The 15,306-nt window shown below is 36.0% G+C and overlaps 1 protein-coding gene across 2 annotated transcripts in view; it reads right to left on the reverse strand.

The window, feature by feature from the left end:
- Nucleotides 1-4,738: 4,738 nt before the first annotated feature.
- LOC140335247 (interleukin-21 receptor-like) overlaps nucleotides 4,739-15,306 on the reverse strand; it is a 21,010-nt gene continuing 10,442 nt past the window's right edge. Inside the window, exons 3-8 of one of the 2 annotated variants that reach the window (XM_072417741.1) lie at nucleotides 14,791-14,966; nucleotides 13,350-13,492; nucleotides 11,974-12,118; nucleotides 8,766-8,877; nucleotides 6,844-6,928; nucleotides 4,739-6,420 (exon numbers count right to left, since the gene is read on the reverse strand). In XM_072417741.1, the coding sequence (XP_072273842.1) occupies nucleotides 6,046-6,420; nucleotides 6,844-6,928; nucleotides 8,766-8,877; nucleotides 11,974-12,118; nucleotides 13,350-13,492; nucleotides 14,791-14,966 (1,036 nt within the window). In that variant the 3' untranslated portion in view covers nucleotides 4,739-6,045. Of the gene's footprint in view, nucleotides 6,421-6,843; nucleotides 6,929-8,765; nucleotides 8,878-11,937; nucleotides 12,119-13,349; nucleotides 13,493-14,790; nucleotides 14,967-15,306 lie in introns of both variants that reach the window. The other variant, XM_072417740.1, reaches the window with a different exon arrangement.

Raw genomic sequence — 15,306 nt, forward strand, 5'->3', positions numbered from 1 at the left:
AGGTCAGACTCTGCGAGATGTGTTTTCCTAACCACCCTGAACTCTCTGCCTCCTTTAAATTCACGTGTGCAGTGTGTACTAGCACATTGTTATGAAGGCAGTTTTCACACGTGAACTGTGGATGGGTGGAGGGATGTTTAAATCAAGTGGTAACGTCTAGGTAAACTGCAAATGTGAACTAAGCTCACAGTACACAAACTTTTACATTTTTAAATAAGTAAAATGAATGTTGAAACTATACAGGACTTGTAGACAAACATCTGAGGTCTTTCCGGGTTGTTAATTGCACATTTTGATAATAGAAGGGCAACTTCAAGATTCTTTTACTGGAAAGTGTAAAAACAGGATAGGTTTTCATGGTCATTGGATTCCTGATGTTCGCTCATTCTTAGAATCACATTAGGATCCGGTACAAAATTCAGTTTTGACTCATTCTGCATAGTACAACTGTTCTGTGGTTTTTCACAGAACCCAATAACATGCCATTCGTAAAGACTGTGCAAGTATGAAAATGTGTGGTAGATGCTTCTAATCCTGGATGAAGAGTCATCAAGCTCAGAATTGTCATCTACTTTAATGGAGCTCTAGTGGTGGACAATGGTTGGTGCACTAGTGGTGGACAATGGTTGGGGCATTAGTGGTGGACAGTGGTTGGTGCACTAGTGATTGACAATAGTTGGTGCACTAGTGATGGACAATGGTTGATGCACTAGTGATGGACAATGGTTGATGCACTAGTGATGGACAATGGTTGGGGCACTAGTGGTGGACAATGGTTGGGGCACTAGTGGTGGACAATGGTTGGTGCACTAGTGAGGGACAATGGTTGGGGCATTAGTGGTGGACAGTGGTTGGTGCACTAGTGATTGAAAATAGTTGGTGCACTAGTGGTGGACAATAGTTGGGGCACTAGTGGTGGACAATGGTTGGTGCATTAGTGGTGGACAATGGTTGGTGCACTAGTGGTGGACAATGGTTGGTGCACTAGTGGTGGACAATGGTTGGTGCACTAGTGGTGGACAATGGTTGGTGCACTAGTGATGGACAATGGTTGGTGCACTAGTGATGGACAATGGTTGGTGCACTAGTGATGGACAATGGTTGATGCACTAGTGATGGACAATGATTGATGCACTAGTGATGGACAATAGTTGGGGCACTAGTGGTGGACAATGGTTGATGCACTAGTGATGGACAATGGTTGATGCACAAGTGATGGACAATGATTGATGCACTAGTGATGGACAATAGTTGGTGCACTAGTGATGGACAATAGTTGGTGCACTAGTGGTGGACAATAGTTGGGGCACTAGTGGTGAACAATGGTTGGTGCACTAGTGATGGACAATAGTTGGGGCACTATTGGTGGACAATGGTTGGTGCACTAGTGATGGACAATGGTTAGGGCACTGGTGATGAACAATGGTTGGTGCTCTAGTGGTGAAATGTTGATATCCATAAAAAAACACTGTATATAATTACTAATAAAGCAAACATATCTGGTACTGTGCATGTTAATGAAAGTTAGACCAACTAGACCCTTAGCACTGAAAGAAATGTATAAACAAAACATATTTTATGGAAACCTAGTATACAAATGGTAAAAATGAAATCGGGACATTGGGTAGGACAAGAATCGAGGTGTTACAGTGGCTCAGTCATAATTCATACCTTAGTCTGATCAAAATGCTGTGACAGCACCCAAAAGAGCTGTCCATAAACAAATGCCAGCAAACTTCAATGTACTGAAGCAATGTTGTAAAGCACAGTGGGCCCAAAATTTCTCCATAATGATGTGGGAGTTTTAAAAAGTCGAACAGAAAACAATTACTTCAAGTTAACTCTGGTTATTAAATCATACATAGTTAGGGTAATTGGCTTCCCCCCAAATTTTACCTTAGATTGTATTAAAGTTAAACATGCATAAAGACATAATACATGATTATATAATTATGAGCTCATTTGAGGGACAGTTAGTGACATGACAATGGACTTTGTAAACCACTGGGTAAGTTAAATAATAATAAAATTGGTAATACAATAAACTTTAGAATTGAAAAGGGGTGTGCTTTCTTTTTCTTATGACTGTATGCATTAGCTACGAGTCCTAGGAGCGGCAGCTCACACAGGGCCAATCGAATTCAGTTTCCAGTGCTGAGTGCAGCTGGCATCTTTTCATAGTTATATACATGAATACTTGATAACAAAACTTGCATTACAAGTAATATTTATTATTAGGTTTAACAGCTTGTGAAAGTCAACAAGTACATAACATTTAATAATTACTATTTATAGATAACATTAAATAAATTATACATTCATTACACATACCCTGGCAATAATTTTTTTTACAGAGAAAGAGAAAAAGCAGTTTTTTTTTTTTTTTTTTTAGCAAATTCTTATAAATTACAGTACTTCATATTAATCATGAACTAGACAAAAGTTTCTACCAAATATCGTGGTAAGTTCATTTACAGTACTTCATATTAATCATGAACTAGACAAAAGTTTCTACCAAATATCGTGGTAAGTTCATAACCCATAAAACGGTGGGAAAGAGGACTAACTAGAGGTATGCAAAGTTCTCCTACTGCCTGAAAATCAGGTATACCATAATCCACTTAGTAGGAGGAAAAAAACATTGGAAAGAAAATCATTGGAATACAATGAAATGGAAAGAGACGTTTTGCTGAAAAAGTTTCTTTAGGGCAGATGGAGACAAGTAAGTATCACTCTTGCAAACCCTGCCAAGAGTCTCTTCTACAAGTTTCATAAACTTGGTACGTATAAGCAATTAATTAGTTGTAATCTAAAGCTGACTAGGCCACATTCAAACTCCAATCTTCATTTAAAAAATTGTACAATATGAATACTTTCACATACTCTTTTAAGCCTGATTGCCATAGTAAGAAAGCCAAGCAGTGCACTATGGTACAGCCTTAGCTGAAAAGTAAAGCTAGGTACACACTTCCAATAATTATCATTAGAAAATGAACAATTACGACCCATCAAGGATTATGCACAATTATACTTCAACAATCGTATAGTCACCCACCGCACCACGCGATTCTGGTAAGTAATCGGTGGGTGGCTTATTTGCGGGGGGGGGCTTATTTTTCATTTTTACCTAAAAAGGGGGGGCTGTCTTATTTGATGGCCCTGCCTTATCATCGGGGGAAACACGGTAGGAGCGGCATCTCACACAGGACCAATCGAATTCAGTTTCCAGTGCTGAGTGCAGCTGGCATCTTTTCATAGTTATTTACATGAATACTTGATAACAAAACTTGCATTACAAGTAATATTTATTATTAGGTTTACCAGCTTGTGAAAGTCAACAAGTACATAACATGATTAATTACTATTTATAGATAACATTAAATAAATGATACATTCATTACACATACCCTGGCAATAATTTTTTTTACAGAGAGAGAGAAAAAGCAGTTTTTTTTTTTTTTTAGCAAATTCCTATAAATTACAGTACTTCATATTAATCATGAACTAGACAAAAGTTTCTACCAAATATCGTGGTAAGTTCATAACCCATAAAACGGTGGGAAAGAGGACTAATTAGAGGTATGCAAAGTTCTCCTACTGCCTGAAAATCAGGTATACCATAATCCACTTAGTAGGAGGAAAAAAACAAGAAAATCATTGGAATACAATGAAATGGAAAGAGACATTTTGCTGAAAAAGTTTCTTTAGGGCAGATGGAGACAAGTAAGTATCACTCTTGCAAACCCTGCCAAGAATCTCTTCTACAAGTTTCATAAATTTGGTATAAGCAATTAATTAGTTGTAATCTAAAGCTGACTAGGCCACATTCAAACTCTAATCTTCATTTAAATAATTGTACAATATGAATACTTTCACATACTCTTTTAAGCCTGATTGCCATAGTAAGAAAGCCAAGCAGTGCACTATGGTACAGCCTTAGCTGAAAGGTAAAGCTAGGTACACACTTCCAATAATTATCATTAGAAAATGAACAATTACGACCCATCAAGGATTATGCACAATTATACTTCAACAATCGTATTGTGCACAATTCTGTACATGCTGTAACAATTCGATCATTCAAATATAATCCACCAATAGTGTACACACGCTAGATACAATCGTTTGAACGCGGCAGGGAGCGACATGTAAAGGAGAAAGTGTATTGCAGAAACATGCTCGATCACAGAACGACTGTACACACAATAGATAGTAAACGATCGTTGGGCAATCAGATCCGCCGTGCCGATTGTTTTTTTCCAATGACAATCCTGGCTCCTCGGCGTCTTTGGTCACTTTTTTAAAAAGCCATTTTAGCCTATAGGCGCCTACAGCCGCGCTACCTCCTGCTTTTAACGATAATTATTGGACGTGTGTACGCACCCTAACACTTACAAGTATGAATAAGAAATCAAGTCATCTTTATTTTTGTGCCACCCAGGTCCTACAGGAAAAGGTATTGCATTTATAGCACTGCCTCACTTTCCTTTTGGAATCCGTTTCCTTTGGGGATTTTAGAGACAATATAAAATGATTGTTAATGTAACAGAAATGTTTAACTTGCTATTTCAGACATTTTTATTCCCTTCTGCAGAAACTGTGATTGTCCTGGGGAATAGTGGGAACCATGTAATTATTGTTATGGGATTATCTACTCAGTCATGTCATAGCTGGACACGCAGGACCCACCAAGAAAACAATAAAAAGCTTTAGGCTACGTACACACATTGAACAAAAATATGTTTTAATATGTTTAATATTGTATAGCAGTACCCCAACATCTGAAGTTCGTACAGGGCTTTTATATAGGACAAAGTTAAAAAGCAAAAATGTACATAAAACAAAATAAACAATACATTTTTTTTAAAAACAAAATACATTGTAGTTAGGTAAAGGTGACATTTCTTGTAATTTTATGTGTTTTTTAGGAACTCAAGTGCCTCTGACAGGAATGCTCCTTGCAGCTATACCAGACCTATTGTTGTGTCAAAATGTACGCCAGACAAGGTGATAGTGGTGGCAGAGACCTCATTCATGTAGTTTAAGCTAATTGAAAATTAGGAGATCAGTGCATAGTGATATAAACATAAACATATTTGTAAAAACATATTGACCCCAGTTTAATTTTTTCATGAGTTTTCTTTGAGACTGTTGTCTCATCTCATCTACAAAACAGTTTTTCAGCAACTAGAATGTAAAAAAAGTTCTAAAAGGTAGGTACAAAAAGTAATATCAAACTTTATTTAATTTGGGACAAATTACTTTGTACCTTTTTATGCTGGGCCCTGAAATTATATGTTATGGAGATTGAAAATACAGGAGAAAAATTTACTGAATCAAGACAACAGAAACATGGCATGACAATTTTAGGAATTAAATCCTGATAACATTGCACAAAACTGACCAAATGGAAACATTCCCTATGCATGATAAAAAAAATACCAATATACAGAAACAAGATACAACACAACTGTTCCTGTGAAATCAAAATTATTCTTGCTTCTAACTCCTATCTCTCTCCTGAATTCTTCCTGATCTAAACTCTATAATTTTTAAACCCACCAAGTGAAAAAATGATCGTACTTTGCCTTGGTAATAATACCCTGGTTATTATAAGATGATTCCTAAGGGTGGACCAAAGGCTACGTACATTAAGTTTTTGGTGGGTCCATTGGATCAAGCTGTATTCCATTTAATGCTAAGCTGCACGACAAATAGAAGCAGTATTACGAGATACATAGTCATCTGTTTCACCCCTAACAACCTAGGGCCAGAACATTTTCTCCCAAATGATGTAGAGGCAGATACAAATAGAGATCAACTTACTAAACATAAACACTGTATTATCCAATCCTATGTTTTCTCTGAGGTTTGATGTCACATTCATTCCTTACTAGTATACTTTACTAGTTTCACTCAGCCCGTTCACCTTTGCAAAGCTGATCAGGCAGATTTAAAGGCCATTTGTGAATGACATACATTATCAATGCCATTATCTTGCCTTTGCATATTATATTTGTGTCTCAAAGCAACCTATTTCTTGTTTCACTCATCTTCTGTCTCTACTGAATTAACAACATAAGTCCCGTTGTATGAAAAATAGACGGTTGGGCAATCCACATCAGACATGTCTTGTTCTTCCTCCTCATTAAACATGGAAAAGTCTGGGGAGAAAGATGGGTAAATCTCATTTAAAGAAATTTCTTTGTTTTGAAGTAGACCAGACCAAGAAATGGAATCAAAAGCCTCCTCTGTTACAGGATGTTCTTTTATGGAAGTGGGTGCTTCAATTATAATAGGGGAAATCATCTCGTTTTGAAAGCATGCGGTGGTATAAATGTGAGTGACTGAGTCCATAGGGCTGCAGGACCTAACCTTTTGCTTCCCTTGAACACATTTATTTGGGTACTTAGTCCAGTCCTGAAACAACAAAAATGGTATTTTATATTTTATTATATACTTATTTCATTTATTATACATTTACCTTAAGTATTTGCTCATCCTAAATTCCTTAACATTTAAAAAACGTTATATATTTAAAAAAAAACAGACACTAGTGCTCTGTATTATTTTACCTAACACCAGTGAAAGTAGTTTAGTAAAGTACCTTTTCTTAAACATATTTTTCTATGCCCCAAATATCCCATTATTCAAGGAACGCCAATTAACCTCTGGAAGAACTTTCTAACCCGGAACCCTGCTAGAGAAACACTGATCTAAAATGTAGGAATTAAAAGTACAACTTTGAATTAAGCAATAATTGCTTTATTAAATATATTTTTGTTTGACAAGGTATCCTGCTTTTTAATTAGAATTTAATTATTCTTTAAAGATGTGATTTACCTGAAAATTGCCATTGTGCACAAGGTACATAGGCTTGAAGAAGCTGGCTGCTGTAGGGACTTCTTCCAAATATGATATCTTAAACCTTTAATATAAAAAAAGCTACATGAGTGCACACAAATGACACTGATAGGAATAGAGAATCTACCACTACTGACTTTTTTTTACAACCATCTAGAGTGTCAAATTATTTGGAATTTTAACAACCGCACACCTGTAAAAAGGAGAGTGTTTTGCTAATTTCTGTCTGTTGTGGTATAAAAGTTTACTAGTACAGTCTAGTCTATTCACCAATGTGAAATATTATTCTGCAAGACATAATTCATTTAGATTAGGGTGTAGGGCATTAACCATCATATCATGTGTGAGCAGATAACACTCTAATCAAGGATGGCTAACAGATAGCTCCTCACTCTTATTAAATCTCTGCATTTAAAAAGAAAACCCACACTGGATAAATAGGTTTGTTAATATAATTACCTCACCTGAGGAATACTGACATCACTCAGGTGCTATGGACTAAAGTTAGAGTAAAGGTAGGTACATTATCCAACTTATCTCCCCACAGGGAACCAAAATTAACCAAAATAATCTATTGAATCCAATTGGATCTGTTGATAAATTTGATTAGATGTGTTAATTCTAAATTGGGATCAATCAAAAAAGAAAAGGTTTGGAAAGATTATTTAAAAAATGGTTTCCTCAAACCAAATTTTGGAACATTTTTGGAACATTGGACCGCATGAGAGAAGTCAAAATACATTTTCTGTTTATCTCTAACTGTGCTGAGAAACCATACATTTTTCTATTGTACATTGCCAGTCTACAGTGAATAACTGGAAATAGCTTATGTGATTTCACTTCCCCCAAGTACTTTGCAGTGGGCCATACACCATTTTATAAGGGCTGCATTGTCTTTACTGTCATCAGCCTACTGTAGAAGACAGAGACAGGTGTCCAAATTCAGCAGCATCTCAATGGATGATCCTGAGTGCATACATGTTTTCCCAGACACAGGATACCCACTCTTGGAATTTGAGCCAAGTTCCAAAAAGCCAAGTTCCAAATTTTACATTTACATATCTCTCCGACGCCAGAGAAAATATTACAAGATAAGTTACCTTACATGTAGGAACCTAAGACCCTAACATTTTTGGGAATTTTCTCTTTTTTACCTGATCCTTAATTTCCAGGACTTCCTAATTACCTTTTCTAAAAAATTGGCTCACCTTAAAAAAGTTGAAGTCTCTATGGCTGATAGAAGAGCAGCCATTAAGTACATATGTTCACATGCTCAAAACTCATATACCTCTTCTGCACTATTGCCATCCCTTTACCCAAACATTTCTTAAATGCTCTAGTGGTGTGGAACAAAAAAAACAAGGTTTGCTATGAATAATCTCCTGCTAGAAAAGTTTGACGGTATGGTATATGTATATATGCTGCATCACTACTATTTCAAATTTGTCATTGGTGGATCCTTGTTTCACACGGGATCTGGACCGTGATGTTGTAATTAATTGGGCCCTCCTCCACAAACAGTTATTATTTCACTATATGGATTACCTACTTATCCACTATATTTTGCAAACCCTAATGTGAGTTTTATTACCCAAATTACATCTCACTAGATTGTGGAGAAGCATTTGGTTCCCAGTCATGGAAAAGTAGTTAATGTTCCTAATTTATATTGTTCTTTAGAATTACAAATAACTCATATTGTAAATTCCAAGTTGACTGGTTCCCATGGCTTTGCAATCGAATGTATACAGTATGATTTTTGCCTAGTAGGTGGGCTGTCTGTGTAGACTGGTATGTTTTTGTGTTACTTTGTTGTTTTTTTTCCTATTGTTTACTGATTTACTGTTTTTCATTCTCAATTGTAATGCACACCTTTGGCACACTGGCATTTCTTTACCTACCTTCCACATAAACTGGAACAGAAAACCAAGTATAACAAGATACATGCCGTTGCCAGTGAGCATACTACCATTATTATATGGATGATGTTGACTTTGTTTTCTTCTTTAGTTCCTTAAAATAATAAAACAATGAACACATTAGACCATAGTTAATTAGCAGAGTCTGCAAATATATAAATATACACTAAAAGGAACTTGTCTACAAGCAAACTGAACATCAGCAATGCACTAGTGATGTGACTCTATAGTGACTCTCTGTCTCTGCCAACAATTCAGATTTAAAAAGAAAAAAAAAAAAACTCAGCCACAAATAAGGTAATGGTCAGCCAGTCATTCTTTACCCAAAACTGGGGAAGGTAAAGTTCACGCCTTTTTTCCCACATTGGTTCCCTAAATCTCCTGGAGATTCCACTGCACAAATCTACCAGACTGTGACCATAAATCATCCAACTGATAGTGTAACATGCCAGTCTCTTTTCATGCATATTTGTAGCAGTAATGTAGCAGTAAAGGGTGTTAAAAATATACATCAGTATATTTATGTTACAGTATTCTCCCCCAAATGTTGGGTGTGAAGAAGCTGTAGGCAGGTGGCGGTCCCTGTATTGTGACCCAACTTTTTATTAACCACCCAAAAACTGCTGGGTGGTTACTGAAAAGTGTCCGATGGTGCACCCAGCTAAATTGGATTTGTTTTTTTCAGGGTGCAAATTGCACTTTAATGTGCATATACCACATACAGGTACTGTGTTTAGGTGTAATTCATAAATAAATGGTCTGCCCAATGCTGCACACAATGCATAGTCTGAATAAAATCTTTATTAGATTGTGTATACTGCTGAATATATTTAAGTACCCCAGTGGTGATAATGTCACACAATTTTCACTAATAGTGAAAATCGTGTAAAGGTTTTGCATGGTTATCATGATCTTCATGTTTCATGATCTTTGTGTACCTTACCCTGATCCCTCCATCAAAGAAATGAAAACACATTCATAAACACTACCATTCTCCAGGGATGCCAATAAACATGTCCGATAATAAATAATTTACCTATTTTATACTGTTTTGGATACACAGACCTGTTGGACTGTGCTTGTATTATCACTATATGGCTTACCCAACTCTGACAAATGTTAAATGCTTCTGTAATCTAGATCAGTGTTTCTCAACCAGAGATCCAAAGGTTGCTAGGGGTTCCTTAGGCAATCGGCAGTCTGTGCCTTTTTGGCTATCTGTAAGGATGACATTCGTCCTACTGGCAAGCAAAGTAAGAAGCATTCTTCCCAATTAACACCAGGCTTATATACTGTCAGCTGTGGATATAGTAATTCTTGAAGGGGTTCTCTAAAGACCTGAAATTTATTTCAAGGGTTTCCCCATATTAAAAAGGTTAAGAAAGGCTAGATCTGATCTATCTATCTGGATACTGATGTCCTGAATAAACTGGGAATGGCAGCCCTGGTACTTCCCCTATTACAGGTATGCTTTGAAGGTGGCCATGCAAACACACATTTAAACAATGCTTTTCACATTTTTTAGAAGCTATTTATATGACATTTTATACATGTAATAAATGCAATAAAACAGAATCACAAAAATCCTCAGCTCAAATTTTTTTTTATTCAAAATATTGCACATCTGCTAATGGACAACAGTAATATTGATAGATTGTTTGGGTGATTATTTTGGTAGCCATTTGGCCACATTAAAGCAAAATTTAACCCAAAGTCAAACAATTGTGATCAGGCAGGTCCTTTATTACAGAAGCGACAGGCAATGTTGTCATCTTCTTTCCTATCCTCTGCCTTATTTCAAGCTATTTTGATTGGTCAGGTCGGGATAACATTAACTCCCACGCACAGGAGTTTATTCAGTTCCAGCAGCTCCAGGAGAAGCTTGGATGTGCCAGATCTCCTGGCTTCTTATGTAAGCTGCCTATGCACTGCTTAATGATTTTTTTGACAGAAGAGGACAGCATTAAAGAAGGTAAGAATACTTATTGCAGAAGCAATATTGTCTGTCTCTTACTGCAATAAAGCGCGGCCTGAACACAAATTTTGAAAGCAGAAATTCGGTTCCACTTTAAAATGCATTAAAATACATTGATATCCACATTATATAAAGAAAATTGTTTTGTAGCTCAGTGTATTTTGCTATAGCAAAAAGTTTATCATTAGTATAAATTGTCAATTTAATATCAGTTAGTCAGGCTATTTTAACAAAATTGTTCTGAGCACAAAAATTGTATTTTCACAGGTAGAGAATTTGAAAATGATTCTAGTTTTGCCATGTGGTGAATAAACATTACTGACTTTGCAAGTTATTTGCAAAGCCCCAGAACTTGGTGTTGTTACCAATGGAGAAAGGTGGTAGGGGGCCAATGGTGGGAAGATGGAAGTGAAATAAAAAGAAAAGTTTCCTGGAAATGTAAGTTATAGTTAGAGAAACATGATTTTAAAACCCCCTTTAACTTTCTGAGTTGATTGCAAAATCATGTGTTTTTTTTTTAAATAAGTTGATATATTAAGCTCATTAGTATCACAATGCTTCACACAATAGATTTGTTTGCCAGTCAATTGGTACGGTACCTTTAAATGTATAAAGTTTTATTTACAAGTTTTCATTCAAAAAAATTTTCAATAATTTCTTTCATTCGAAAAACGAAATTGGCCTTTATTAAATACAGAAATACTTCAGTTAACCTGTTTGGGGATTAGGTCCTAAATCTCTCTCTTAAATCTTAAAAAATAATATTTTTACAAGAAAATTACAAACAATCTGTACATGACAGTAATAGCTTGACACAAAAAAATCTCTTGTAAAACCTGTACAAAAAACAATAAAATTTACAGTATCTGGGTTTATGGTTGATATTAATGAACAGTAAGATGTTATAAAAATGTTTTTTCTTAATTAAAAAGTGTTAGGATTGGAGCCCCTCCTAACACTTGAACACCATGTACAACTTTAATGAGTAGCTGATGATGTCATTTTAGCCTAGGCAAAGTCAATGTACTGGAGCACACTGTTTTCTTTTTAAATTTTTTTTTATAAAATGATGATATTGTTGGTGTTGTGACAATCAGTAATGTATTCATGCAGATTTTAAAAATATGCTAAAATAAAAGGTTTACTTAGTTTAAGAGATGCTGGGTGGATTCATGGTACCTAAAGCCGGTATTCTGAGTTCTGAACTCCACTCACTCCATTGGCTCTCATAAAAACTGTTCTCCTGTGTTTTACAGCGAAGACGTAGATCATAATCTGAATCCATTTCAAATTCTGATGCCAATAACTCCTCAGACTGGTTATCAGCGTTTTTGTCAGTAAAAATCTTCTTCTTTGAATTCTGTGTAAACATAGCAGATAGGAAAACCATGTCATCACATGACGTAACTACTGTTACATGTCAAGAACTGGTGTGCATTTAGAAGCAAACTAGATTGGATTTACTAAAGCAATAAGGATTTCGCTTAGTAAAAGTTATGTTCACTGAGCTTGAACAATGAACAATGAACAATTCTGGTACGAAGCAATTAGTAACAAACGGCAATAGGGAAAAAAGAACAAAATGTTGCCACCCCAACCTTGGGGTCTGAGTATTGGTTTGCCTCAAACTCTTAAAGATGTTTGATATTGGATACTTCAATATATATTCTTTTTGTTCATTTAACCTATGCCTTGGCATTGATTGGGTTTGGATACCATTAATCTTGATACAGAATTAGAGATACCTATATCAATATTTTATTTTTATACCTAAATACAGTAGGTTGATCTTTCCTTTTGTTCTCATGAGCTTTGGTTTGCCTCAAACTCTTGAAGAAGTTAAGCCGAAACACGTTGAGTAATGGCATAACCAGAAAACCAACAAACCTGTTACTGATTTTGTTAAGCTATTTGTTCGTATTAGCTACATGTATATATTTGGATCACTGAAAATAATTCAGAATGTGTTTTGCACAATCTTGCTTTCTCTGACCCAAATGGTTATACTTTATAATGTTTATTTGTTTGTGAACTTCAATAAAAAATGTATTTGAATTTTATATATGTCCTATAATCCCATTTTTTCTATGCTCAGGTATTTGTTCCAACTCTCTGCACCTGGAAGCTTAGGATGTTTCTGTCCTTTTGTCGTATATCAGTGCTTCCTACTTTATTCTCCATAATATAACATTAATAAATATTCAATTAGATGCAAAGAAATCCTCATTCAGAGACTCAGAAGTTCACAGGCTCAGAAACTCATCTCAGAAACCAATAAAGGTGCTTGGAAAAGTGAAATGAATGGTGGTAGTAACTCTTTGGCAGACCTGTGAAAATCTGTCTCAGTTTGCCACCCAGAATTTTGGTCACAGGGGTCTCAAGTGTATCTAAAACTATTGCAAAGACGTTGCTAGCTAATTTCCTTCTAAATATGCTACTAATTTCCTTCACACATGTGAGTATATGCTTGTATTCTATAACTAGTTTAATAGATACGCCTATGAGAACTGCATGAGTTTTATACAGTTGCAGCGGTATATTTGACATTTTACAGCAAATAAGTTTTTGTATTAGTCACTGAGCTGTGATACCTTCCAGGATGAAGTATGTTTCTTCAGCTGTGATTCACATTTTAAATTAGGACTTCCAAGATATTCCTCATAACCCTTCCACATTATCACATAAGTAGAATTATTGATCTTGTAGGAAGCATTGACAGGTGGATCCAGCTTGACTGTGCAAAGATAAAGGATAGGATTAATATTTGGACATACTTTGTTCATCTATATAACTCTTGTCCCCATTCATCACCTGTAGTGCCCAGAGATCGTAGTGGAACTGCAAAAGTAATTTGCAGTTCAGTTTCCCACGTGACGTCAGATTACTTCTGCAGTTCTACTACAATATCCGGGCACTACAAGTGATGAATGGGGACTTGTCCCTTTCCATCACCTGTAGTGGGCTGTATTCTTGGATAGAGAAACTCTATCCAAGAACACATAGTAGAAGCACAGCGGGGCAACAGCGATTGCTGTTGCAGTGCTGTACTATGTGTATTTGGATAAAGAAACTTTCTCCAACAACACATACAACTAGTAAAGGGCTGCGAGAGCAATCTGATTGCTCTTGCAGCCCCTAAAAGACCCTTAAAAAACAGAATTCTTGCACCATTGACTTCAATGGTGTTCGAATACGGCATTTGATCACCTGGAGAATTTCTCACTATTCGATCGAATAGCTGCCGAATAGTGAGCTATTCGACCAACACTATTTATATAAATATATAGAAGCTGTAAATGAAAAACAATTTTTGAATTGTGACATGGCAAAAGGGGTCATCTTTCTCCTCGTTATGTATGTATGTATGTATGTATGTATGTATGTGTATATATATATATATATATATATATATATATACACACGCCCCCTAAACAGTACTTGCATATGAATAATAAATCCTAAAAGTACAATACACACAATTTTTAAGCATAGACCAAATGCAAGGGTCATATGGGGTGTTTATGTATAAAATATTTAGAACTTGACTTTAGAACTTCTGAACTCTGTAACTCCTGAATGTTATTTTTCTTTGAAGAACTGTAAAAAGGGACTTTTTATACTGTGAGCTGTATTAGTGGATTATGGTACCATGGTACTGTTCAACCAAATGTGCAATGGACTAAAAGACTGAGGTAATCCTAAGTATTAATTTTTCTGCTGGTATCGTCTGAGAGAATACTGCTATCTATTTGTCCAAGTGACCAGTATCACTATCATTCGAAATTGGAATATCACAATTTACAGTTGGTATTGGATAAGGTCCGATTCTAAGTAAATCGCACTGCAAAGCATGCTAACGCAGGATTGCTATTGCATTGCTTTATTATTTTCCCCACATTTTAATGCAATGCAGGGAAGCTCATTAAAAGCACCGCAGTATGTATGCCAAAACCATGGGTAAGCTTCTGTATTCAGTGCATGTGTGTAGAAGCCTTTGCTGGTAATATTCAATATATATATAGTTTTACTTACTGTGGCAACTCTGTGCAAATGTCTCAATCTCATCCAGGATTCTATTAGTGGTATTATCTTGTACTGATAAATTATAGAACTCCGTTTCATCGGCCATCAGACCAGTTATATTGCAACTGAATTTATTATGTGATATTTTTAGGAGGAGGCATTGCTTGTTCTTTGTATTTAAATGTCTGTAGGGAAATGAAAAGGTTAATCAAAAAATGTATTTATTAAATGCTCACATTAGCAAAGCAAGTTTAGTGTTGCTCGCCAACTTAAACCTAACGCTCATTTTTTGACAGAATCTTTCACGATTAAAACCTGGAAGCTGTCATTACTGACCTGTTTTACCTATCTATCAAAATTGTTTCAACATCGTGAATCACTGCCCCTGATTCATCAAGCAGAATCGGATTATCGCTCGTGCATTCTTATTCGCGATCCGAAATCGTACGCCGTCGCGCTATTCAGCAACTGAAAAAGCTCGCGGCCGGAGCCGCGCATCTCCGGCAGGTTTACACTGGCGAGCCT

The sequence above is a fragment of the Pyxicephalus adspersus genome, chromosome 7 (assembly GCF_032062135.1).
Source record: "Pyxicephalus adspersus chromosome 7, UCB_Pads_2.0, whole genome shotgun sequence".
NCBI lineage: Eukaryota > Metazoa > Chordata > Amphibia > Anura > Pyxicephalidae > Pyxicephalus > Pyxicephalus adspersus.